This window comes from Melanerpes formicivorus, unplaced genomic scaffold, assembly GCF_026170545.1.
Source record: "Melanerpes formicivorus ecotype bairdi unplaced genomic scaffold, bMelFor1.0.p_v2 SCAF_5, whole genome shotgun sequence".
Classification (NCBI taxonomy): domain Eukaryota; kingdom Metazoa; phylum Chordata; class Aves; order Piciformes; family Picidae; genus Melanerpes; species Melanerpes formicivorus.
Window position 1 is genome coordinate 11,262,279 of NW_027142357.1, and position 25,664 is coordinate 11,287,942.

The 25,664-nt window shown below is 44.2% G+C and overlaps 1 protein-coding gene across 5 annotated transcripts; it reads left to right on the forward strand.

The window, feature by feature from the left end:
- The first annotated feature begins 1,960 nt into the window (after nt 1-1,960).
- On the forward strand, nt 1,961-14,154 carry SPP2 (secreted phosphoprotein 2). Of its 5 annotated transcripts, none has more exons than XR_010987335.1 (8): nt 1,961-2,070; nt 2,177-2,301; nt 3,596-3,718; nt 4,650-4,760; nt 7,308-7,362; nt 7,792-7,899; nt 11,326-11,920; nt 12,436-14,154. XR_010987335.1 is itself a non-coding variant. In XM_068138111.1 (7 exons), the coding sequence occupies exons 1-6, from the start codon at nt 2,022-2,024 to the stop codon at nt 7,887-7,889; spliced, it is 561 nt and encodes a 186-aa protein (XP_067994212.1). In that variant the 5' UTR covers nt 1,961-2,021; the 3' UTR covers nt 7,890-7,899; nt 12,436-14,154. The 5 variants fall into 5 exon arrangements, 3 of the variants coding, with proteins under 3 accessions (XP_067994212.1, XP_067994213.1, XP_067994211.1); XR_010987336.1 differs by having other exon boundaries at nt 13,634-14,154; XM_068138111.1 differs by lacking the exon at nt 11,326-11,920.
- Nucleotides 14,155-25,664: the final 11,510 nt, after the last annotated feature.

Sequence of the window (25,664 nt, forward strand, 5' to 3'; positions counted from 1 at the left end):
GTTTCCTCCTTGATCTGAAAGAGTGTGATCTTGGCTCTGGTTGCAGAAAACTTGGGAATAGCACAACAGATTTTGTTCTTGGGAATTTACAGCTCAGTTTAAATCCTCCACATTGTGGTGCTCTGGCATGGCTGTAGCCACAGAAGTACATTACTGGCCTTCCTGTGGCACAGATGGCAGTTATGCAGAACGGAGAAGCAGGAAGGGCAGACCCTGCTACAGAGGAGCATATCCCAGAGCCAGGAAAGAGTGTCTTCAGCTGCAGCGAACAGGGAGAATGGATGTACAGAACAGGCTCTGTCTTTTGACTGGGCAAAGTTTCAATCAGCATTTTTGATTGTGTTCCCAATGCTGAAATCCAAATTGGCTGGTAAAAAAATCCCACCCCTTTTTTGGAATATGCACCCACATCCACCTCTCTCAAAGCAATGCTTGGGTGGGGATGGCACACACGTGATCTCCCACTGGCCAGTAATGTGGCTCTGGTGATGTTTCTGTTTGGGACCATGTCTGCTTGACCCCTCCAGGCACAGTTTGTTCTTAGAACCATGTGCTCATGTGCAACTCTACCAGCTAGCACAGAAACTCTTTCCTGGGGCATACCATGGCTCAGCAGGTTCCGTTTATAAGATCTTGCAGCAGTGATGGGGAATGAATCCAGTGACCATCAAGGCTCACACCTGGACAGTTGTTTTGTCTTGGAAATGCTTTGCCTATATGGGTCTTTGCCTGAAGGTATTTGCAGCATGAAGAGTACTCCACCTGTCACCTGAGGAGTCAGATGTCCCTAGTGTGCAACCTGCTGTCATGCAACCGGACAATCAAACAACTGAAAGCAACTTCATCCTCTTTCTTATTAAATCTGGACCCTGATACTTATGTGCTTCCATATCTTTCCTTGAGTGCTTGCCATTTGGGAAGTCCTTCAAAATCACTACTTCAAATTAAACTGTGATTTGAAGATTAATGGAGGAATTCACACCCGAAATCCTCAAGGTGAACATGGTTAGACACATCTGTGCCTTGTGGATGGTCAGCAATGAGTGAACTTGTTTGAAGGCAACAGTTGCCCTTCCAGCTCTATGGACAGAGTTTAAGCACTTAAAACCCAAGTACATCTCTGAGCCTTGTGGCACTTCAGTGGCTCTGTTGTAGGGTGGCTGTGGTAAACTAGCAAGTGACACCCGTTAGCTAAGAGCTGAGGTGTCATGTCTAGCTCATCCCTCTAATTCCTTAAGGTGCTTTCAGTACTGAAGTTAGGCCTGGGTCAAAAAGCCCATTAATTTCTGTACTTAAACTTAAGCCTGAACATCAGGGGGATCTGACAGGGAAAATCAAATGTCCACAGCCCCTCATCTGTTTAGTTAGCTGAGCTCAGGCTTCATAAGAGCCAGAGCAATGTGTATGCTCTTCTGGCATGTGCTGAATTGCAGAGGTCCCAGGATCTTGCATGGCAAACAGACCTGGGGTGTCCCAAGAGTCTGCACTGTGCCTGAGAGGCTTCTGTTGAATGCTTTGGCCTGCAGGATGGTGGCATCTGATGAATCTACATGCATGGATTCCCATTCCATGCAGGGGAATCATCCTGTCTTCTGGGAATGCTGATTTTTAAGTGCTACCAGTCACTGCTGAGACACAGTGGCGCTGGGTTCAGTGCTAAGGAAAGAGTTTACTCACCAGCTTTAAAGGAACAAGTAAAATGGCTAAAAGTGAGCAAAAGAACTAGATGGTGCCTTTGGCTATGGAGATATCAGGAATTCAGTGCTCTCTTTTTAGTCACAGTGCTGGGAAAAAAAAAGACATGGTGACCCATCTTGTGTCCAGGAACTACTGCTAAATGGAGAAAAGCTGACAGCAAATATTTACTCTGGGATCAATTCTGTTGAAAGTGCAATGTTGGTAGCAGAACATGCACACAGGAGGGTCAGTTGTAGGTTCAAGGCTGCGTTTATATAAAGACAGAGGAACACGCACTGGAAAGCCTTGCTTGGAAAAGACCAGACGAGTTTGAAAGTCACACTATGAGCATCTTAATTTTTTTCCTCACACTGAGTGTTTTCTCATGTTTAGGTAAGTTGCTTAGAATGCAACCATGTCTTTTTTCTTACAGTGGTTTTGGGAGGAAAAGCCCAAGACCACCCTGAACTTCTAATGCAGCTAAGTGCCTCCATCTCAGGCTTTCCAGTGTACGACTATGAACTCCCTGTCACAGAAGAGGCTCTCAATGCTTCCATTGCAAGGATTAATTCTCAGTCGTGGGGCACATACCTGTACGGTGTTGTCACGAGCCATGTCACAAGAGTAAGTGACCTTTGCTGTGATGGAAAACTCTTCTCTCAATTCTGGGAACGCAGGTTTAGTTGGAGTTTTCTGACGCTGCTTGGAAGAGGGTGGGTTTGGGACATTATCTGAAGTTATGGATTTAGGAACCCGAATATTCTTGTATGTTGGTTTGTCATGAAAAACACTTTAGTTCAGATTTTCTACCCCTAAACCAGAAAACTTTGAGGCAAGTCTTGTAAGGTTTTGTTCTGCACTGTTTTTTTCAAATCCCTCTAGCTAACTGTTTTGCTTTGGGCATAAAGAAACTTCATTCATTTGAATGTTCACATTGCTAATTAAATAGCAACACAAACACATTCAGGATTCTTTCTCCAATCTGTAGTTATGGTATCTGTCTCTACACACCATTTCTGGATTAAATCTGATGGTGTTTAAATGCAGTCAAGAAACCTGTATCTGTTTTAATTTGTATTGCTAAGAATTATGTTGGAGTTACAGTCAGTTATGGAGTTAAATCTTCCTAATTTAAAGTTAGCATGTCCATGTTCCTGAACATCCTCAGAACCATTCTGTTTCTATAGATAGCATGTATTGAGTCTTCTGCAAGAATAAATGACATGATGATTCATCTAGTTGGGGGGTGGGGTGTCGGTTTTGGGGGGCTTTATGGAGCCTTCCATCTTGAGCTAAAATGAGCTAAAACATTGATTAGCCTGTGGGAAGCAGGAAAGCCCTAATGTGTCAACAAAAGCAACCAAACTTTTTGAAGCTTGCAGTGTTGTGTGCACACTGCCTATTAAGGCACCCCAGCTGACAAGGAGCAACTCTATAAACTACATTAACTCAGTTGCCTGCAGTTCTGTGATTTACTTTCCAAGTTTTCTATTTGCAACAGACTTCCCAGCAGTCTGGATATCCAAAGCAGAGCTGTTAGCACATGGTTCCCACAGAAAAGGGGTTAGCATGCAGGGGTAATACTATGCTTATCTGCCTTTGACAGCTATAGACCCTCCAGGTGACCCCGTGGAGCAGGGAGGATCCTACAGTAGAAAGCTGCTCTGTGTTGCTGTCACCAAGTCTGCCTAAGAGTGCAACTCCTGTGCACAACAAAAGAGCCTTTCTCACACACAGTAAACTGCTCTAAATTGGCCACTGACCCATACTGCCCTTATGTCTTGCTTCTGCTTTGGGAAAGAAGCAAAGCTGCCATGTAGTGGGCATAGAAATGGGGAAAGAAGCAAGGCTGCCATGTAGTGGGCATAGAAAACTGACAGACACTAATTATGTGTTGTGTTGACCTTCCTTTTACCAGGTTGACACATGGAACAGTGATGACTATAGACTAGAGCTGCAGTTCAGCATTCGTGAAACTGTGTGCACGAAAGCTTCAGGCAGAGACCCTTCCACGTGTGACTTCAAAATTGGGCTTTTTGTGGTAAGTGCCTCTGGTGTGAATGTGACCCCCCTGCTCTGTGCAGGATGTTCGCAGGCCACGTTGAAACACTGCTGGAGCCAAACTCAGACAAATATAACCTGCAGGTTGGAGTGAGTGTTAGGTGGACAGGATCAGGGCTGGGATACTCTTCTGCCTGGTCAGTGAGGAACTACTGTGAGCTGAAAAGAAGATGTGTGCCTTAGAGCAGCATGCAGTGAAAGTGTCTCTGTGCTCTGGGACAAAATCCTGGGAGGAAGACATGGCTTCCTTTCTAATATAAGAGAATAGAAAAATGGATGTTTGACCTGCTTTGGTCTATCATGCATCTAGGCACCATATTAAGAGTTATCTTCCTGTGCAGTGCAGGAAGATAGTGTGCTGATAGTGCTAAGCATAGAAACGGTTTGGGTTAGAAGGACATTTTAAAGGTTATCCAGTCCAACCCTCATGCAGTGAGCTGGGACATCTTCAGCTAGGTCATTATCCAACCTGACCTGGAATGTTTCCAAGGATGGGGCTTCTACCACCTCTCTGGGCAACCTGTGATTGTTTCACCACCCTCATGGTAAAAAATGTCTTCCTTCTATCTAGTCCAAATCTCCCCTCTTTTAGTTTCATACCATCGCCATCTGTCCTGTTGCAACAGGCCCTGATGGAAATACTATCCCCATCTTTCTTATAGGCCTGATTACCTGATTAAGTACTGAAAGGCCACATTAAGGTTTCCCTGGATCTGCCTACTCTCCAGGCTGAACAACCCCAACTCTCTCAGCCTGTCCTCGTAGGAGAGGTTGAAAGCAATTTTCAACTTTCAGTTCACAATGAAGAAAAAAAATCCCTATTCATATTCTCTTCTCTCAGAGAAACTCCCATGGGGGGGTTTGCACAGTAAGTGGCTCTGTGGCATTTGCTCTGTTTTGATCTCTTACAGCCAACTGCTTTATGCAGAAGTGTTGTGGAAGTCTCTGGTGAGGTGATCTCAAACATCTCTGTGCAGTGCCATCGTGGCACATCCAGTTCTGAATCGATGAGCAGCGAGGAGGTAAGGAAGGAGAAAATTGATTTTTGCTGCCTGGGGGAGCAAATATTCTGCTCACCCTCTTTTAAGGAGAAGTCAGGTGTGTGTGTATGAACTGCAACTCCTGTTGCAGTTGGAGCTTTTGATGAGAAAACTGAATGTGGCTGGAAACCCATCTGTCTCCTGTAATGCTTCACTTTCCATCAGCTGAGAAGTTTGACCTTGCTCGAGGGATGCCTGGGGAGAGTGTGAATCTCTGTGGTAGTCTGGCACATCCACTAGCTCTTGCCTTGTTGATGTACTGAGTATGTGCCTGCAGAACAGTGACTGGTTCATCTTAAACAGAAACAAATACCAATGACTCTGGCCCTGTTACCAGCCCCATCTCTCAGCTGAGCATGTAATCACAGTGTAGCTGAAGAACATTTGCTTTGCTGAGGTTTGTACTCCCTTTTGGAGCTCTCATTTGATCTTTTAAGGTGTGATTCAATGCCAGCCCAGCCTGTGAATTCCTGCTGGCTGTTTTCAAATCATGCCGTAGTCCTCTTTTTCTGTGAACTGACACTTGCACCTGGGTGCCTGCATTTACAACACAGATCTGTAGAGGGTGTTGTGCTTGACGATCATATGCAGGGAACAAAGTGCCAGAGGATGTGGACAGCTTCTCTTTTTAGAAAGTGCAGGTGACTAAAGGAATAACTTGAAGCAAATGGGATTCTGTGTCACCTTCTCCTGTTTTGAATTGCCAAATTACCTTGTAATTTTTAATTTAACAACAACAACAAAAAAGGGGTCAGGATTTTTCTTTGGAGCTAGCTAGTGAATGCATCACATATTGATTTGTAGAGCAGAAAGACTGCATGTGAAGTACTTGGATACGTAATGTGGTCTTGGATGTTCAGTTTGTCCTCTGAGGGTTAAGCATAACTCTTGTTTAACAGTACACTTAGTATAAACACTTGCTTTTACAAGCAGACATCTTCCTGCAAGTCATCTTTAACCATCAGTTAAAATTCAGTACTGCTGCCAATATTCCTGCTGGGGAATGTATTTTCTGCAATCTTAATAAGGAGTAAATGCCACAGGGAATTATTGCACATGAAAAGGGAAGTATTTTTTTCTGCAGAGAGCTGCACCAAGTGCACTGTAGCTCTTGCTGTAGAACTGCAACTCTGTTCAAGGGATCTCAGCCTGGCTGAGATGGTGTGGTGTAGCTGTGGTTGATGTAGCTCACATAGTGCTGGTGGCATTTGGACAGGAGAATGAATTGTGGTTGGCTGAGGCTGGAATCATGTCACTTGCATAGATACCAACAAAAGAAGAGTATAGAGAGCTTTTAAAGCAGTAACTTAGGATAAATGAGTCAGTGAGGTGTCCTGTGTGACTGCAACAGACAAATGCTGCTCTCCTGGCTGTATCTGCACTACAGGGAGGTCAAATATGAAGTATGAAAGAAGTTGACCTGACAGCCTACCTGCAACTGCAGACATCCTTAGTAAAGTCTTAGAATCATAGAATTGTCCTGGTTGGAAAAAAAACTTCATGATCATTGAGTCCAACAATTAACCCTGCGCTATACTGTGTCCCACAGCACCAGAACTGACATGTCTTTTAAATATCTCCAGGGATGGTGACTCCACCAATTCTCTGGGCAGCCTTTTCTAGTGCTTGACAACCCTTTTGGTGAAGAAGTTTTTCTTAATATCCAACTTAAACCTCCCCTGGTTGAAGCTGTTTCCCAGCCTCTGCCAAAATCCCATGTGTCTTATCACTTGTTATTGAAAGAAGAGACTGACCTCCACTTCACTGCAATCTACTTTCAATTAATTGTAGGGAGCAATAACATCTCCCCTGGGCCTCCTTTTCTTCAGGCTATACAACCCTGGTTCCCTCAGCTGCTCATCAAAAGACTTGTGCTCTGAGGCTTTCACCACCTTTGCTACCCTACTTTAGATGTGGTCCAGCACCTCAGTGTCCTTGTAGTGAGGGCCCCAAAACAGAACACAGTATTCAAGGTGCAGCCACACCAGTGCTGAGCACAGAGGTATGACCCCTTCCCTAGCCATGTTAGCCACACTGCTTTTGATACAATTTGGGATGCTGCTGGGCACACTGCTGGCTCATACTCAGCTGGCTCTTGGCTGACACCCCCAGGTCCATTTCTGCTAGACAGCTTTTCAGGCACTCTTCCCCAAGCCTGTAGCATTGTGTGGGGTTGTTGTGACCCAAGTGCAAGACCTGGCACTTAGCCTTGTTGACCCTCATACCACTGGCCTTGGCCCATTGATCCAGCCTATCCCGAGCCTCCCCACCTGCAAGTAGATCAATACTTCCACCCAACTTTGTGTTGCCTGCAGGTGTACTGCACTCTATCCTCTTGTCTAGATCACTGACAACAAAAATTAAAGAAAACCTTGTGACTGACTGCCAAGGGGCTTTGCATTGACACTAGTCATTTTCAGAGACATTGCTAATGAAGTTTGGAATTACTTCAGTGAGTACCTGAGGAAATGAAGGAGAAGTGGACTTCTTGATGGCTGAGCTTTTTCAATAAGCATTTTTAATTTACAGATGGTGCATCTGCCAGTAATGGACCCCAACAGGCGAGGGGGCAATCGCCAGGAAGGTAAGCCGTTTCTGCTGTGCTCAACTCTCCTGTTTATCTTTGGGATCATCTCTTTGGACCATCTGAAGGTCATCTGTCTGAGGGAAAAAAGGGAAGACCAGCAGATTGCTCATGCCATGGACAGCTACTCTTCCGTTTGCAGAAGGATGTGCCGTTAAAGAAGCAGTGAGGCCATTAGGTTGCAAAGTAGGGCAGTGCTGAGGTTTGTATGCTCTGTGTACTCACTTTCTGGATTGCCAGATTGGTGTTCTAATAACCCATACTTGTGTGCACAGAATCATAAAATGCTGGGGGTTGGAAGGGACCTCTGGAGGTCATCTAGTCCAACTGTCCTGATAAATCAGATGATGTCTTGATGTGCAGAATGTTGAATGAACATGTTTGAAAGCACACAACACTCAATGTGTGTCTCCATGTTCTATTTTTAAGACGTGTTTGCTCCTGAAGCCTTCCCTTCAAGGGGAAGAGGCAGCAGCCGTGGAGATTGGTATAAACCCAGCTATTTCAGCTCTGACAAGATTGAATAATATGGTTTGGGTGAGTACAATTGAAATTGTAGATTTTATGCACCCTAGATCTGCAGGTTTTATGTCAAGGGGGGACTGCTAATGTTAAAATCCCTCTTTGGGAATGTAGTTCTTGGCTGCAAGCATTTTAAAAGTCATTTTACTTCAGGCATTTGTAGGAGCTGTTTATGGGGAAATTTAGTGATAGAAGCAGCACTATTAGCACCATTATGAAGTGGTGACGGGGTAGCAATCTCTGGTGGCTTTTGCCCACTCTTGAGTAGTTCATCCCCTATACTTGCACAGTCCTGATGTGGAGGTAGTGTGAATGGCACGCAGGAAAGTTTGCTGGCCTGAGTTTAGCCTAAGGCTCTAGCCTTGACCTACAGTTCTAGTTCTTTGCCTCCACGTCTCTTTCCTGGCAGAAACATGTTTCTGTCTAACACTTCGTTGATACTTTGGGCTTTATTCAAGCTGTCTGTCCATAGCATGGCTGTATCACTTGGCTGTGTGATCTAGAACACACCCTGGTTGTGTACTGGCAAAAACCCAGATGAGTTGTTGAGTGCCCCAGTCCTTCATCAAATCACCCACCATTTTTGTGCTGGTGCTTTCCTGTAACCCATGGCTTGTTACGTCTCTCTATACTACAAACTCTTGGAGCAATGGCCATGTTGGTGTGCCAAATCTAATGCAACCTTGAGGCTGCACAGTTCAGCAAACAAAAGATGAACTTAGTTCTTGGGAGAACCAAGATGCAGTTACTCCTGGGCTAGAGTTTGTTGCAGAAAATCTGTGTAAGAAACGTTTGGAAGCATATTAATGAGAATGTGGGAGCAGCTGTAATTGCTGCTGATATTTTACCTGCTATCTTATGGAGTTAATCCAAAGGGAAATGATTTTAGAATAGTTTTAGCAACACAGAATGAAGGTCACTGTATGGCACACCAAACAGTTTTAAAGTGGTTGGGAAAGGAAGAGGAAATTGCTTAGCATTCTGTCTTTGTGATTAAAATGGTTTTGTGCACTCACTTGGGGTACATATCATTAGCAGTTCCCTGTCCCTGTAGAGTGTGCCAGAACTGAATGCTCCATGTGTGTGCATTGGAGAGGAGACAGTTTTAGATGTGATTTAGCACTGATGACTCACCAAAAACTAACACATGTTACTCATAAGTATATCCATGGTAAGCTTATATGTGCTGAAGGAGACATACCCCCTACTCTCCTAGAAACTAGATATGAAAGGAAAATCCAGGCATTCTGTGAGGTCAGGTCTTTGTTTTAAATATAATTTCATTAAACCCATATGCTATTTCATTTATCCATGAGCCAGTAAAGGTGATAGACTGGTTTAATCCTTACTTTTCTTCTTATAGGAATCTCTAGTTTTTCTAAATGTCTTTGAATTTCCTTAAGCATATTGCAGTGGCATTCTGATGTGCACTCTCTGTCCTTCTGGGTACCTTTAATCCAAGGAAATGGTGTGGACAGACTGAGGCTTACTGAAGAGTAGTATAAGGTTGAATTTCTGTTCCAGAGAAGAGTCAGGCAAATTTTGTAAATACCTGACCAGTGTTGTCTTGAGAACCAATCTGTCCCAACTCTGGATGAATTCAGGTTGTACTTCAGACAGCTTTCCAGAAAAGTTGTGGGGAAGGTATTTTAAATTAATTCATTGGCTTTCAAGGGGAGCTACCCCCAATAAGCAGTAATCACAAATGTTTTGTAATCCTGTGTCTAATGCCTAACCAGAAGCAAGCTGTAAAATCTTCTTGGACAAGTACATGGAACAAATGGGGGAAAAGGTATAGTTCCTGAAATCCTGTGCATTTTGAGTTTAAATACTTTCTATTTACAGTTGAAGATGGGTTGCAAGTATGATGCATGGACCTAGGTTTCATACCAGTGTTGTAGATTTTGAACATCTTGGAGACAAATACATTAAGAGACTAAAGGAGAAATTCAATTCCCCTTGGAACTCCTTGTGGTTTGTTTTTTGGTTTGCTTGTTGGTGGTTTGGTTTTTGTTGTTGTGTTTGTTTGTTTGTTTGTTTGGGTTGTTGTTTCTTTTTAATTGTTTTGACTTATTTTAATAAGTCTGGAGAGAAATCTTCTTAATTTAACTTGCATTCAGAATCATAGAGCTTCATTTTGTGGGTCTAATTTTGAGCCAAAAGTACCCAAATTACGTTATGCATTTGAGGCCAGGGAAAGCTACTCGTGGCTTTTTCCCCCATGTGTTTTGGCACCTGTGTGGTGATGGTTGGCATTATTACAATCTGTACTGTGATGGCAGTGTTTGGTGGGGCATGGGAAATATGTGCTGAGCTTTGAGATGGCAGTATCTCAGCTAGCTGATCTTTGTTGAGAATATTCTGGGGGAGGCTGGGGAAACAGCAGTTTAATAAAAGACTTTCATCTCTTACTCAACCTGCTGTTGACAGGCAAAGCTAGACAAGTTCAGGTAAGAAATGAAATGTAGCTCAATGTAGCTCAAATGAAAGGTACTCAACAGTATGGGTAACTGACTTCTGCAAAACTCACTAAGGTTTTTCATGCTGGATTTTACATTTTCTGAACTAAAGCTTCTTATCTTTTTGGCTACAAAATTTATTTCAGGGGAATCCTATGCCTGAATTCCCTACGCCTGACTTTATGCAGGAAGCTGGGCTAAATTATCTCTCTGGTGCTTTGTAGCTTTTTTTATTTATCAAAATGTGCTAAATATTCAGGAGGAAAAAAAAAATCAGTGCAATTGTTATATAAGGAAGAACTTTTTCAAGTCTGCAGCCTTCAGATCTACCAGTCTGCTGATGCCTGCAGGAGTTGGCAAACTGCATATGAAAGAACCACATCAATGATTAATGGGCTTACTTCAGTGACAAGTCCTAATCAGATTTTCTGGATTTATTTCCTAGTGCATCTCTGGAGCAGGGGAGATTGTAAAATTCACATGGCATGCCAGGCTTTCCAACAAACAGCTTGGGCACATGGGCGAGTGACAGCAGGGGAGTCAGCTGCTGTTACAACAGCTGATCACTGCTTAACGACCTTAGCCTGGAACAAGAATTAAGGGCATTAGCTTGGCCTGCCAGGTACACGCAGAGCTTGCTGAAGATATTTCTGTTGCCACAGTGTCAGCAAAGGCCATGGTAGTGATGTGGTTGATTCCCTATTGAAGGTCTTGGGAAGGAGGGACTCCTGCTCTCAAATGTTGCTGTTTAGCACACACACAATGTGAAAGGTTTTTTGAGTGTGCGCAGGTATAAGGAATTATGGATTCCATTAAGATGGAATCTGCTTAATGGTGTTTGTGGCTCTGAACTGCAAAGAAGAGCCTGAAAAATGGCTCAAACTCACCTAATGCCTTTAACCTCAGAAAACAAAGGAAAAGGGCTCCCACGCTCTGCTCTTCCAAAATCAACTGCCTGAGGCAGGTTTTCTCTTTTGTGCAGGGTGGAGTCCAACATATGACTTATATCTGGAGCCTCACCAGCAATGCTTCATTTCCTTGGACAGGAAAATTAAGAAAACTCCTGCCTTTGCTTGCAATGCACATGTAGATTGTGAATGCTGATTTTCTCTTACTGTCATAAATCACGCAAGGGAAGTGTTTTTAAACAAATAATCAAATGCCTTCTGCATTAAGCCAAGGGGCTGTGATTTCCTCCTTGAGATTTCTACATTTTCTTCTTTCAGTGACTCTCTGGCCAAATTCTTGCCTGGCGCAGCTCGCTGCTGGCAGGGGTGTGGTTGATGGCAGCTCTTACAAGCTGATCAGCAGCCTTGCAGAAGCAGAAGTGAATAAACTGGCATCCTGAATTTTAGGGATTTTTTTTTTTTTTTAAATGGAGGAGTAACTGGCAATATTGGGCCTCTTCTCATACCCCAGAAGTCTAGGGTCTAACCCATCAGAGTGAGATGAATGCTTGCTTGGCTGTCTTCTATAAAAACAATAACAGAGCAGGGTGCACAACCCTCCCGAGGCATGGAAAGAAGAGCTTTTATCCCCAGTGTCCTCATTAAGGAGACGCTTTATTTTAATTCCAGGTTTGTATTTTCACAGCTTTATGTATTCCTTTGTTTTTCCTTCTCCTTTCACCCACCCTGCTTTCTACAGTTCTCAGAAAGCAGCTTATTGCTTCCTGGGGGAAAATGTGAAGCATCAGAGGGGAAGAAAATCCCTGCAGAATGGAATCTGTTGCATAGTGCATGAGCTCCGTATCAGATCAGCTTTGAGAGTCAGAGCTAGAGCCATTTATCACTTAGGCAACATGGAGGAAATGTCAGACTGCAGTTGTGTTCCTCCTGCCTTGGAGCCTATCTGTGATAGATAAGTTCTTGCTGTCACCTAGTATCTGTGACAGCATGCCTTCATCTGTTCAGAAGTGAAAGACTGAAATTGGAACAGACCAAGGCAAGGCTCGGGCCAGATCATGGTGCAAGGATAAAGCGGAGGTGTTACAGCAGAGAGGAGAACTGCTGTGACAATTTCTTGTTGCAATTCTAAATGGCAGTGATTTTTGCCTTGCCCTTTGTCCACCTCTTCTGTATCTGTTTTGAAGGATTAGACTCAGTGATACACTGAGGAAATTGTTCCTACTTCTGGAGGTCACAGAGCTCGGATGATTCCTTAGACTTCACTGTGTCTGATTGCAAGGCCTGATTGCAAGCCCCTTAATTTCATTCCTGGAGAAAACCATCAGGACTTCACTGGAGGAACAGAAAAGAAAGGGCTCTCAGCTGTTTTCCAGCATGCTGCTTAATGTGCCTCTTTCAAGCTCCAGAAATGAGCTTACCAAAGAATCACAGAGATGGGGAAGGATCTCTGAAAGCCCATCCCTGGCTCAAAACATGACCGGGTTCATGAGGCTATGCAGTTGAGTTCTGACTATCCTTGGATACAGGTACTTCATTCTCTTTGAACTCCAGGTTCAGTGTTCAAGAACTATTGGGGGAAGATTTTTCCTTAAATTGAGATGGAATTTCCTATGTTTTCACTCATTCCTATCTCCTCCTGTCACTTGATCCCCAGCAGCAGTCAGTCCAGGTTCTTTGGCCTTCATTCCCCATCTCCAGAGCTGTGCAGGAATCAGGCACTTCTGGGCAAGCTGCTCCCAGAGGGTTGGTACATCTGTTGTTACCAGGTGTGGTCAATGCTTTTTGGCACAAATCTATCCCTAAAATTTTACTAACAAAATTGCCTTGCAGAAAAAATGTCAAGTTGCCATGGTGACAAACTTGCTGAAGATACAGTGTAGGCTACAGATTGCTGTCGAAGTAGTCACATGGCCCTCAGAAAAACAGATCTCAAATTTCTTCTGCATATTGTAGCTCTTAATTCAGACACATTTCTCAGAAGACCATACATCAGTTTCTGGTCTCAACAATCTCAGCTTTTGAGACTTTACAATATGTGTTGATTTGTGTCCCATGTTACTTATTTCCCTGTTGTTAATTTTTCTGGCAGTCTGGCTTGTTGGGATTTTTTTTTTTGTACTAATTAGCAATTGACATGACATTTGTGCAAATGTGAAGTGTTTTGCATATGCAGGTTTCCTTTTATGGATTCCTCATGGTGTGATTCTCATGCTAAACAAAATAATAAGCAGCTCTCTGAAGCTGAATACTTTTTTTTTTTTTCTGAGGCCATGGGTGTGTGGTTAGTTCTGTGAAGTTTGAAACTAATGTTGAGCTATGACATTTCTCCATGTGGTGGTTTGCTTTTTCGGTTTTCTTTGGTTTGTTTTTGTTTTAAAGTAGATTGGAGAATGAGAAGAATCAAGATTCAAAGATACAGCATGGGAAGAAAGAACCTGATGTCAGGCTCCCCATCAAGATTCTGATTTCTTTTTCATGAAATACTGTCCTGTAATGAAGTCTTTCTCTAAACTCACTTTCTGCTGCAGCATCAAATGACCATTGGATGAGAGCTCATGGTAACTGCCTGCACTTGTCACAGAATCATAGAATGCATTGTGTTGGATGGGACATTTAAAGGTCATCCAGTCCAATGCCATGCAGTAATCAGGGACATCTTTAACTCGATCAGGTTGCTCAGAGCCCTATCAAGCCTGACCTCAAACGTCTCCAGTGATGGGGCTTCCATTGCCTCCTTGGGCAACCTGTTCCTGTGTTCCATCAGTCAGTTGATAGCTGCCTTCTGATGTGTTGAAGCTCATTGGGAGTACTGTCTTAGGCACCTAGCAAATCTGTGTCCAGTATGTGTTGTACCATCTCATAATGATGTAATTAAAGGATCATTATTCCATCTGTTTGTTCTACATTGCTCTGTGGTTGCTTGTAATTTTCTGTAGTGCTTGTAGCTAATTATTGATTCATCCAGACTAATAAAGACACTTTATTCCTTTTTCTCTGGGATGCAGCAGCTGTAGACAAGGCATCTTGCTACACACCCAAAAGCTTTTTAGCCCACCAGCAATCTAGCTTTGATGTACTTGACCACTAAGGTGGTAAACAGATCTTTTCAGTTTTGTTCCTTTCACTCCACTCCATGCAGCAGATCCCACCCTTCAGACCTTTGGCAAAGGAAACATTACTGTGCAGTTTGAGGGGTTCTTTGCTTGGCTTTACCACCAACTCTGCTTTTTGTTTATGGTTAGGGCTATGCTTTTGTGCACACCTAATTCAAACAGTGCCGATATGACCCCACTGGAGACAGGCAAATCAGCTATAAATAGGCACCAGAAGCTGTTCCTACAGAAATTGTCATGTACATAGTGAAGGTTCTGAAGGGGTTCTCTTTATGTGTTGGGATAACAGCAAAGGTTCTCATATGCTGGGCTGGTCACATAGGTGCCTGTATTAGCAAGGTTATAAGGACTGAACAGCCATTATGAAGCAGGGATTCAATCCTCATGGAGCAGCCAACCCAGCATCAAACCGCACACTGGAGGGCTCTTGTTGCAGCTGACCTGCTTGGGCAATTTGATTCCCTGTCTGTTACCCGATACTGAGATCCCAACTGAATAGTTTTCTCCCTACCAAGCACTCTGTGAAGCATAGCTTTCCACTGTTTCTGGTTGCAATGGAAAGAAACCAGGTGGGGAGTCTGCAGCTCTGGGAACAGCAGTGTCTTTCTCTATGTCTTGCCTTCCCTTTTTCCAGCTCCATTTCTCTGCTATGGGAGGGAAGAGGCCTCTGGGGAAAGTGTCTGTTGTCCGAGTACTAGAAACACAGATAGGTCTTTTATACCATGCTCATGATGGCTTTATGGCAAACTGGGTCAGAATAGCAAGTGACTTTCTTGAGACAGAAAGAGTCATATAGTTGGATGTCTTGTGAAATACAACAGTGCCATTTAGTGCCAAAGAAATCTTTGAAACATTAGGACATAACAAAGCTGTCTTCTTTAGGAAGAAGTATCAGCTGGGTGTTAAGATCTACTTCCATCCCTGTCACAGTTTTGCTGCTGCACTCCCTAGTACTCAGCTGTCTTTCTCAGTAAGTGGCAGTCATGGGAGCTGGAAATTGATCCATGGCTCCGTATCAGTTATGTAACTGTCTCGCCTTTCAAAATCAACTGATTTTTCTGTCTAAAGCAATTCTCCCACCCAGTTTGACTCTCAGGTAATTTTCCTTACTGATTGCAGCCAGGCAGTCTGTTTCATAGGAATTTCTATCTCATAAACGTGACAATACATAGACAGAGAAGTCCTCAATGATTACCCATAGCAACAGCAGGGGGTAAAAGGAGAAGCAAAAGGTGCTGATAAGATGTACAGTAAAGGCCCAGCAGAGGAAAAACTATTTTTTCATGCTGGCTCTGCTTTGTCTGTGTCAACAGGATAGGGAACATTACCCCTTCCTTTGTTGTGAATGTATATCCCCAGCATCCTTGCATAATCTCTGTTGTAGTCGAATGATTTTTGCTGAGCATCTTCTTCCTAATAGGGTTGACATCACACCTTTGCATTGATTTTAGGTAGAAATAGGACTCTTCATTTTAAAAGCTGGTGGAAAGTAGCAGCTTAGCTGCTTTCTGAAATGAATGATGGCTTTAAACTAAAAGAAGAGAGATGTAAACTAGATCTAAGGAAGACATTTTTTTATGGTGAGGGTGGTAAAACGCTGTCATAGATTGCCCAGAAAGTGGATAGAAGCTTCATCTCTGGAACATTCTGGGTCAGGTTGGATGGGGCTCTGAGCAAGGGATTTAGTTGACTATGTCACTGGTCACTGCAGGGATTTTGGAGTAGATTTGCCTTCCAAAAAGCAAATAGAACAATTAAAGTTTCCCTCCCTTCAGGAAAATGGATTACAGGTGCTTTAACATCTTTGCTGTATGTATGCAAATATCTTCACACCTAGAAGCTGATATGGCATCTGTTGTGCAGATGTTTGTCTGGCACTAGAGAGCAATATTTTCTTTGTCTGCATTATTCAAGTCTTTCACGGTCTCAGATTGCTGACTCAAGCACTTGTTGCTCCAACATACCAATGATAGCTGCTACAGATGTTCCCTTCCAACTCCCATGTCTGAGATTTTGGTCTGAGATACCACAACTGCATCCAAGAGCAAATCTCTCCTTTCTATGATTGAAGCCTGAAATCCTGCTGGGGTCCTGTTTTTGTTCAAATTCAGCCACGTCCTCACACTTATGGACTTCCAACCTCCAAGATCATTGACAGGCTTCCAGACTACCTGTCTCTGAGGGAGTAAACTCAACGGAGTCACCAAGCTCTTTTTGTACTCCTGCACCGTGAAATACTTTGACTCATTGTTGTGTTGTGTTCTCCATGGCCTTCCTCTCCAAGCTATTAATTAGAGTAGCTTTGTTAAGTCAGAAACAAGGGTTTATTAGGCAAGATGCCATCTTTCTTCTAGGCTGTACCAGTAACATGAGCACTCTGCATTTAGCACGGAAAGGAGAAATGCTGCAAACAGTTAGGTGCAGAGCAAAGTACACTGAGAAGCAGAAGATTTTATGTAAGGAGACCACTGGATTTGTTGCTGGATTTTGCTTGGAGACTGAAGGTTCATGCAGCATCAGGGATAGGGTGGAGGGAGCTTTCCCTGCACTGCTAAAGAGATGCTTGTGGTGGAAGGAATGTGCAGAGTAGTAGTTCTCCTCTTTGAGGTTGTTTGGAAACTGAGACAACAAAAAAAAAAAAAAAAAAAGGAGTGATGTCTGAAAGGAGACAGCAAAGCCATGGGGTATTATTCTGGGGCTTGCTCCATTCAGTTCCTTTGAGCTTTGCCTCAGAAGAAGGGAAAACCACAGAACATTTTTAAGTGCCCCATTCAATGCAGAGCACCTGTAGCAGCTGTAGGATGAAGAGAAAAGGGTCTCATGTTGATTTGGACTCCTGCTACAGTTTAGGGAATGAGTAAGAGCAACTGCAGCTACCTTCTGTGGCTGGGGCAGTGTCAGGGGATCCATTTCTGTGCACAGAAAGTGTGTCCTGTGCAGAGCTCCAGCACTGCAGTTTGTCTCTGTGGAAGGAGGGAAACTGCTGAGTTTTCATTCTCTATGAAAAGGTGGTAAAACCTGCATTCATGGCAGAATCAGTCCTTTTATATGCATCTTCTCTCTTTTCTGTACACTCTAGTGCTTTTTTTGCTGTCTGAGTAGGAATTCCCATGGTGTGGATGAAGGACAACACTATATAGTAGTATGGCTGAAAATCTGGGCTCAGTTCCCTTCTTGCCCTTCAGTGAACACTTGGAGAAACATGGCAGTATTTGAGGTCCAGGGTGCTATGGTATTTTATTTCCCAGCCCCTTTCTTTTGGGCTAGCTGGGAATGGATGGAATTACCAGCAACTAAGAGGAGTTCACTGCTATGTGAAACTAGTCCAAGAAAGATGAGGGCGATCTTTTTAGCAGGGTCTGTTGTGACAAGGTGTGATGGTATTAAACTACAACAAGGGAGATTTGGATTGGATAGAAAGAAATGAAGTTTGTACAGTGAGAATAGTGAAACAGTGGCATGGATTGCCCAGAGAGGAGGTGGATGCTCCACCCCTGGAAATATTGCAGGTCAGGTTGGACAGGGCTCTGAGCAACCTGATCTAGTTGGAGATGACCCTGCTTACTATAGGAGGATTGGACTATATGGCCTTTAAAGATCCCTTCCAATGCAAGCTATTCTATAATGCTATGAAATTTCTCAAAGGGCAGAGATCATCTTAAGTGAAAGCTGGATGAAGCCTAGTCTATGTTAGACAGAAGGTTATTGCTCATCCTGAAGGAATGTGGTGATTTCCGGGCCTGCGCTCTACTGTCAGCAACCTAATCTCAGGTGATTGACCAACCAGAATGACCCTTGGATGATCTCTCTGAAATGATGGATAGGACTTAATTGCCAAGCCTGTGTCCTGATTCAGAGCAATGAGATGCTGGGATCAGGACCTGAGCATTTTCCAGCCTTGATTCTACCACAGAATGTGCAGTTGTCAGTACATCTGCAAGTGCAAGTTCAACACAGAGGGTTGGGAGAGTTTAAGGAGACACAGCTGTGCTATGGATGGAGCCAATCCCTCACGGAGCTAATGCTGATCATCAGCATTACTGCTAAGGCTGTTTGTGAGCTGGGCTGGCCACTTCTGCTCCACTGGTGCTGATGCCCACTAGGTGTCAGAATTGAATAAATCAGAGGCTGGCACAGGGACGACATGATCCTAGTTTTCAAATATTTATGATTACTTTTTTTCCAAGCTGATTTCTGTTTTACAGTGCAATAGAATGACTTTTAAGGAAGGAAGATCTGGTTGTTTAAATGGTGAAGAGAACAGAGGATGTGGAGATATGACTCTGACAAAACATCCTGGTGAGGTTAGTGCTTGTTTTGCATACAGGAGTCCAGAACTTACATTCTGCTCCAGGCACAAAGATGGTTTTGCTTTTACTCCTGGGGACAGCAGACTTTTTTTCTCTCTGGCATGACAACCTGTCCTAATTAATACAATGTCTATTTAACCACATTTCCTAGCCATTCCTTGCTTCAGACTGCAGGCTGTAAGGGGCCTTTGTTAAGAGGAAGGCTAGAGAAATGCTAGTTGTGGAGAGTTTTTAATTATAGAGTTGACGTTTTCTACCTGTTCTACTCAGCCCTGCTTCTAGCTCCCTCTCTTCTCTTATTCGGGATCTCAGCTCATTCTCTGCAGCTGGTTAATGTTAGCAAGGGCATTATAATGGCTCTGAAGATTAAGCAGGCTAATTAATGCTGGCAAAACCAGCAGGACATTTGCAGCTGTTTGACACTTCACAGCTGCCCCCATTTTTTTTCCTTTCAGACATTCTACTGTCTATAAAATCCTCTTCCCCCCCCCCCCCCCCTTTTCCCAGGACAAATTGTTGCCTGAGTCTCATGGTGCAGTAGTGATTCTTTGCAGGATGCAGAGCACCAACAAATCACTGGAACCTCAGACTGGTTTTCTTGAATGAGTGTCTGTGCCTGTTGCTGTCAGGCTGTGGTGGTTCAGTGGTAGAGCTGCCACGTGATATCCCTAGAAGGTCTCACAGATGTTCTTGGTCAGTGTGATGTGTTCTTGTAGTTTTATTCCTGTAGCATTGGTGGGGAAAGCTCTTTCTCTTTTATGGTGTTCTCACATGCCTTGCTGTCTGGTGGTTTTAGTCAAGAGTGACTCAAAACATCTCTCAGGGAGGGAAGCACTATGTTGAGTGACTTGCTGAATGTGCTTTCCCTGGCTTCAGCTGGTTCTTCTCTAAGAATGTGATGTCCTTTTCCTGCTTACTTTGGGTTTTCTTGACATTGTCTCTGTGTCACTTAATGAAAAAAGAACTTATCATCAGTGAACTTGCAGCACTCCAGAGTCCAGTCCTGACTTTGCTGCTACTTCCCAACTGAGATGCAAATCTGAATCTTTAGCAGTTGCATAAGCCAAACAAAACAATTTTCTTAGCATGAAGAGGAAGCAAAACAGAAGTCAATCCTCTATTGAGAAGCTATAGTGTCTCATTTTCATATGATTCTTTTTTTCTCAGTTTGTTGCTCTAAGCCCCCATAATTCCTCAAGCACTAGAGTGCTTTGGGATTTGTCAGATTCATTGATCATGGAGTATCTAGACACATGTTCCTCCCCATCTTCTACATACTCTTTGTTTTTCATACTGATACCAAAGCCAAATCCATCTGTGCATATCTGCCTTGATGGTCAACATGTGTGGCACTTGTTGAAAAGACCAGCAGGGGCTTTCTGCTTCAGCTTCGGTCCAGGTAATATCAGATGGCTGATAGTGCACATGGCAATCCTCCATGTGGCTTCTGGAAAGTTGGTGATGATATGTCTGTGGGCATTGTTTGCTCTTTATGACAAACAGAAAGTCTGTGATAGAAAAACAGTGGTAGACCAGTGCTAGAAAGGGAGGCTTAAAATACAGGCCTTAACTCTTCCAAGGAAGTCAGGATCCTAGAATTTGTCTGGATGTTCATTGCAGATTACACTGGGAGGATGTTAAGCCCAGAAAGGAAACTGGGATTTCTCTTTGGTCTCCAGAGACTAAACTGGCTTTAGGGCATTAGTTGTCTGTAAGACTTAGCTGAAGAAGGAGACCACCAAGAAGACTGCAGAGCTTGGCAGGATTCCAGGGATTAAGGCCATGATTAATGAGAACTTAAAAAGAATCTTATGTGCTTTTGGAGTGTGAATCTATCTTTTCTGAGCAGAGGGGAGGTGCTGCTTCTGGCTGAACCTCCTGATCTGGAAAGAATAATGGAGAAAAAAATAACAGCCTCCCCAGCTGAAAAAAAATAAAAGAAATCAAAAAAGTTCGTAATCTCATCAAAAAGAGGTACTGTGCAGAAGGATGTGGGCCAGAAACATTTAAACCTGGAAATTAAAGCAGTACACCTCATGTCCACACCAAGCACATAGATTGAAATGATATTGAAAGTATACCTGCAGTATAGCAATGTAGGGAAATCTTGCTAGGGTTGTTGTACAGAGGAAAGCTCAGCAGTCTTTGGGATGGATCAGGAAAATAGTCTCAGCTAGACTTTCCCAAAGCTTTCTAACAGGCCTTCCTGGACAGAATATTAGAGATCTAAAATAGGTATGATATAAGGTGAAGAAGTTCCATAGGTCAAAAACTTGCATGGACAAAATTCCAGAGAGAGTGGCTGCACTTGGCAAGTGCAGCTGGTGCAGAGCTGGTTTTTGCAGACAACCTCTGAGACAGTTTTGTTGACACCCTTACAGGCAGAGCTACATGACATCTGTGAGTGCAGGAGCAATGAAAGCCCAGCCATTTTTTTCCTCTGTGTGTTTTAAAGGTCTTACATTTTATTTGTGTGTGAATACTTAAATTAGCCTTGTTCAATGGTGAGAAACATCCATTACACAGGTTTGCCATGTACTTTGTAAGATGTAGAGGGGAAGAAAACTCAAACACAACAGAAATCCCTATCTCTGATGCAGGGGCTACTAAGGGATAATTCTGTATCATTCCTGCTTAGTGATTCCACTTGCAGAGTATTTTGAGAGCAAAAAGCACTGACTATAAGAAATGCTAAAAATGATTGTAAGAGCATTTAACTTGGTTGTGTTTCCAAGCTGCTTGTTATGTTAATTACAAATTTTCTATCATCTTGGCACAAACTGAAATAAACACTTATCCATGATGTTCAATAGGTCAAAGAGCAAGGTCCTGTACCTTGCAATACAGGCTGGGGGATGATGAAATTGAGAGCAAATCTGCAGGAAAGGACTTGGGGATACTGGTGAATGAGAAGCTGGACATGAGCCAGCAATGTGCACTTGCAGCCCAGAGGGCATATTTTATCCTGGGCTGCATCAAAAGAAGCATGGACAGCAGGTCAAGAGAGGTGATTCTGCCATTCTATTCTGCTCTGATGAGACTTCACCTGGAGTACTGTGTCCAGCTGTGATATGGGACCCCCAACACAAGGGAGACATGGACCTTCTGGAGTAGAATACCTTTAGAATAAACCTTTAGAATAAACCAAACCAGGTTGGAAGAGACCTTCAAGATCATCGTGTCCAACCCATCAACCAATTCAACCCACCCAAACAGCTAACCCATGGCACCAAGCACCCCATCAAGTCTCCTTCTGAACACCTTCAATGACGGCGACTCCACCACCTCCCCGGGCAGCCCATTCCATAGCGCAATCACTCTTTCTGTATAGAACTTCTTCCTAACATCCAACCTGAACCTCCCCTGGCGCAGCCTGAGACTGTGTCCTCTTGTTCTGGTACTGGGTGCCTGGGAGAAGAGACCATCATCAGCCTGTCTACAACCTCCCTTCAGGTAGTTGCAGAGAGTGATAAGGTCACCCCTGAGTCTCCTCTTCTCCAGGCTAAGCAGCCCCAGCTCCCTCAGCCTCTCCTCATAGGGCTTGTGTTCCAAACCCCTCACCAACTTCGTTGCCCTTCGCTGGACTCGTTCCAGCAAGTCAACATTCTTCCTAAACTGAGGGGCCCAGAACTGGACACAGTACTTGAGGTGCGGCCTAACCAGTGCAGTGTACAGGGGCAGAATGACCTCCCTGCTCCTGCTGGCCACACTGTTCTTGATGCAGGCCAGGATGCCATTGGCCCTCTTGGCTGCCTGGGCACACTGCAGGCTCATGTTCAGCCTACCATCAACCAGCACCCCCAGGTCCCTCTCTGCCTGGCTGCTCTCCAGCCACTCTGACCCCACCCTGTAGCTCTGCATGGGGTTGTTGTGGCCAATGTGCAGAACCCGGCACTTGGATGTGTTAAATCTCATGCCGTTGGACTCTGCCCATCTGTCCAGCCTGTCGAGGTCCCTCTGCAGAGCCTCTCTACCCTCCAGCAGATCAACTCTTGCCCCCAGCTTGGTGTCGTCAGCAAATTTACTGATGATGGACTCAATGCCCTCATCCAGATCATCAATAAAGATGTTAAAGAGGATGGGGCCCAGCACTGATCCCTGGGGCACACCACTAGTGACTGGCTGCCAGCTGGCTGTGGCACCATTCACCACCACTCTCTGGGCTCGGCCCTCCAGCCAGTTCCTAACCCATCGCAGTGTGCTCCCGTCCAAGCCATGGGCTGACAGCTTGGCCAGCAGTTTGCTATGGGGGACGGTGTCAAAGGCCTTGCTGAGGTCCAGGTAGACTACATCCACAGGCCTCCCCACATCCACCAGGCGGGTCACCTGATCATAGAAGGAGATCAGGTTGGAGAGGCAGGACCTGCCCTTCCTAAATCCATGCTGGCTAGGCCTGATCCCTTGGCCATCCTGTAAGTGCTGCGTTATTGCACTCAGGATGACCTGTTCCATGATCTCATGGAACATGATCCATGAGTAGGTACAGAGGAGGGCCACAAAGGTGATCAGAGAGCTGGAGCACCTCTCCTAGGAAGGCTGGCTGAAAGAATTTGGGCTGTTCAGCCTGGAGAAGAGAAGGCTATTGAGAGACCTTCTAGCTACATTTCTATAACTGAAGGGCACCTACAGGAAGGCTGAGGAAGCACTGTTTAGAAGGGCTTGTAACAATAGGATGAGGGGCAATGTTTTGAAGCTGTAGCAAGGTAGATTTAGGTTGGACATAAGGAGGAAGTTCTTTACAATGAGATTAGTAAAATACTGGAACAGGTTTCCCAGATATGTCATTGAGGCCCCATCTCTGGAGACTATCAAGATCAGACTTGGTGTGGCCCTGGGCAGCCTGATATAATTGGAGGTGTGCCTGATAACTGCAGAGGGATTGGACAAGATGACCTTTGAGGGTCCTTCTCAACCTGATGCAATCTGTGAATTGTTTTCAGCTTCTTGAGCTCCTACATGGTTTTAAAGGATTCAGAAGTCCTGATGGTGAATTTTTTGAAACAGGCAGTGTCAAAAGATAGCCCAGGTCCCACTGCATCTTTCCTAGGAGAAAGGAAATAGTCCATATAGATGAGGCTATTGCATCAAGAGAGAATATCACAAGAGCAGGAGCAGCATTTGAAGCCTGCCTCTTTCAAAGTGTTGGAGCAGTAGATCTGTGCATCTGCAAAGTGCTCAGTGAACCAGAACACAGCCTTTTGTGCCAAAGCCTGCAAATACCCTTACTGAAGTGGGAGTGTGTAGGGAAAGACCAGCAGTGAATGGCTGGGTGCTGGTGCCATTTGCCTGGAGTTTAAAGAGTTCTTTCACTGATAGAGGATGGAACAAAAGCCTGAAGATGAAATGTTAGGTGTTGGCTTTCTGCTCCAATTACATATCTGAATCTTCTTTAAAATGACTCTTCATTATGACTATTTCATAATGAAATCACTATTTTGTTGCTATCTGCCATTGAACAATAGGCTGTGTTCTGGCACTTCTGAACTCCTCATTCTTCTCTGGCTGAAACAATTCTGCAAAAAGTTGCCAATAATCTATTTTCCCTAAAAATCCCATTTTTAGGAGCACTTACTCTTTATTGAAAATGTGAACAAAACCACAGATACTCAGCACGGAGCTCATGTCTGTCATCGACTGACATTTGTGGTGTTGGCTCTGCTGAAGAAGAGCAACTGGGAGCAGAGGACTGCAGTTCCACAGGGACTTGCCAGTAGGCTGGAGTCAGCCACAGTTCGAATGTGAATGCTGCTGGCTTTGCAGGAGGCTCCATCTGCTTTGTATTCATACCCATGCTCTGGTAATTCTGCAGGGCTCTGGGCTTGGCCTTCCAGCGGCTTCAAAGGCCAATGTGCTAAAGAGCCTGGTTTGTAGGAATGGAGTGTGATCTCTGCAATGTGCACCTCTGACCAACAAGATAAACTGCAAGGCTCAGGACTGGGGTTTAAAACCATCTCTTTGTCTAGGGTACTTGATGCTAGGGCCATTAATTTAAGGATAAAGCATCTGTGGGATTTGGTGATAGTGGTTTTACTTCCAGCCCTGAGGCCTCTCAGATCAGCCCCACTGTGTGCAGTGCTGGAAGGAAGTGGGCTCTTTTCATCTAGCAACTATCAGAACCAATCTGGCAAAAGAGGAGATTTCTCATCCTTTTCTCTCCTCAGTCCTTCTAGAAAGAAGGAGAAACAGAAGAGATCTGTGATTACATGGAAGAGCTTCTTACTAGTTTCCAACTGAAGGGATTCATGAAGGCTCTCTTTGCCCATATGTGTGATTTGCCAAGAGTGGGAAATTTACTCTGTAGCAGCCCATAACATATGGCAGAGCTCAATAAAAGCTAAGAGAAAGTCTTGTAAGCATTTTCTCACGTCCTTCTCTAAATGTCTTATCTCTTGCTGTCCCTGTGAGCTCAGGGTACGATGTGACTGTTGTACTGCTGGTGGCCTGAAAATGCACCTTCCCAGTCCCTAATGTGTTAAAAAATAATGCAACTGCTCATTGCAGAGTTGGGAAATGGTGTTCTGAATGGCCGAGCCTGGCACGGGCCAATACTCTTAGCCACTTTCCCTTGCACTAATCCCAATTACCTTAACCACAGGACATGCCCTTGCACGAAGATACAATGAACAAATGCTCTGCAGTTATTAAGGACCCGTAGGTACTTGCTAGCATGGAGTGCTGCCCAGTTTGAAGTTACTTGCTCTTTTGAGTCCACTTTTAGAGTAAAATTAAACAAGTCAGCCACCATCTGGGTCCAAGACACTGAGTTTAGTAAAAACAATAATAAAAGTCTGGCTCCCCTCTTTTCTCCCCCCTCATCCTGCTCTTCACTGATCAGGGACAGCCAGTTCTAACGTGTGAGTAAAATGTGAGCTGAAAACATGAAAGGCAGGGCAACAAGGCAACTCTGAAACTAGGTTATAGATGAAACAAGTCTGGAGTTTGGCAGCTGTAAGCAAGGCTGGGTGGCCCTAGGGAAACAGCTCAAAATGA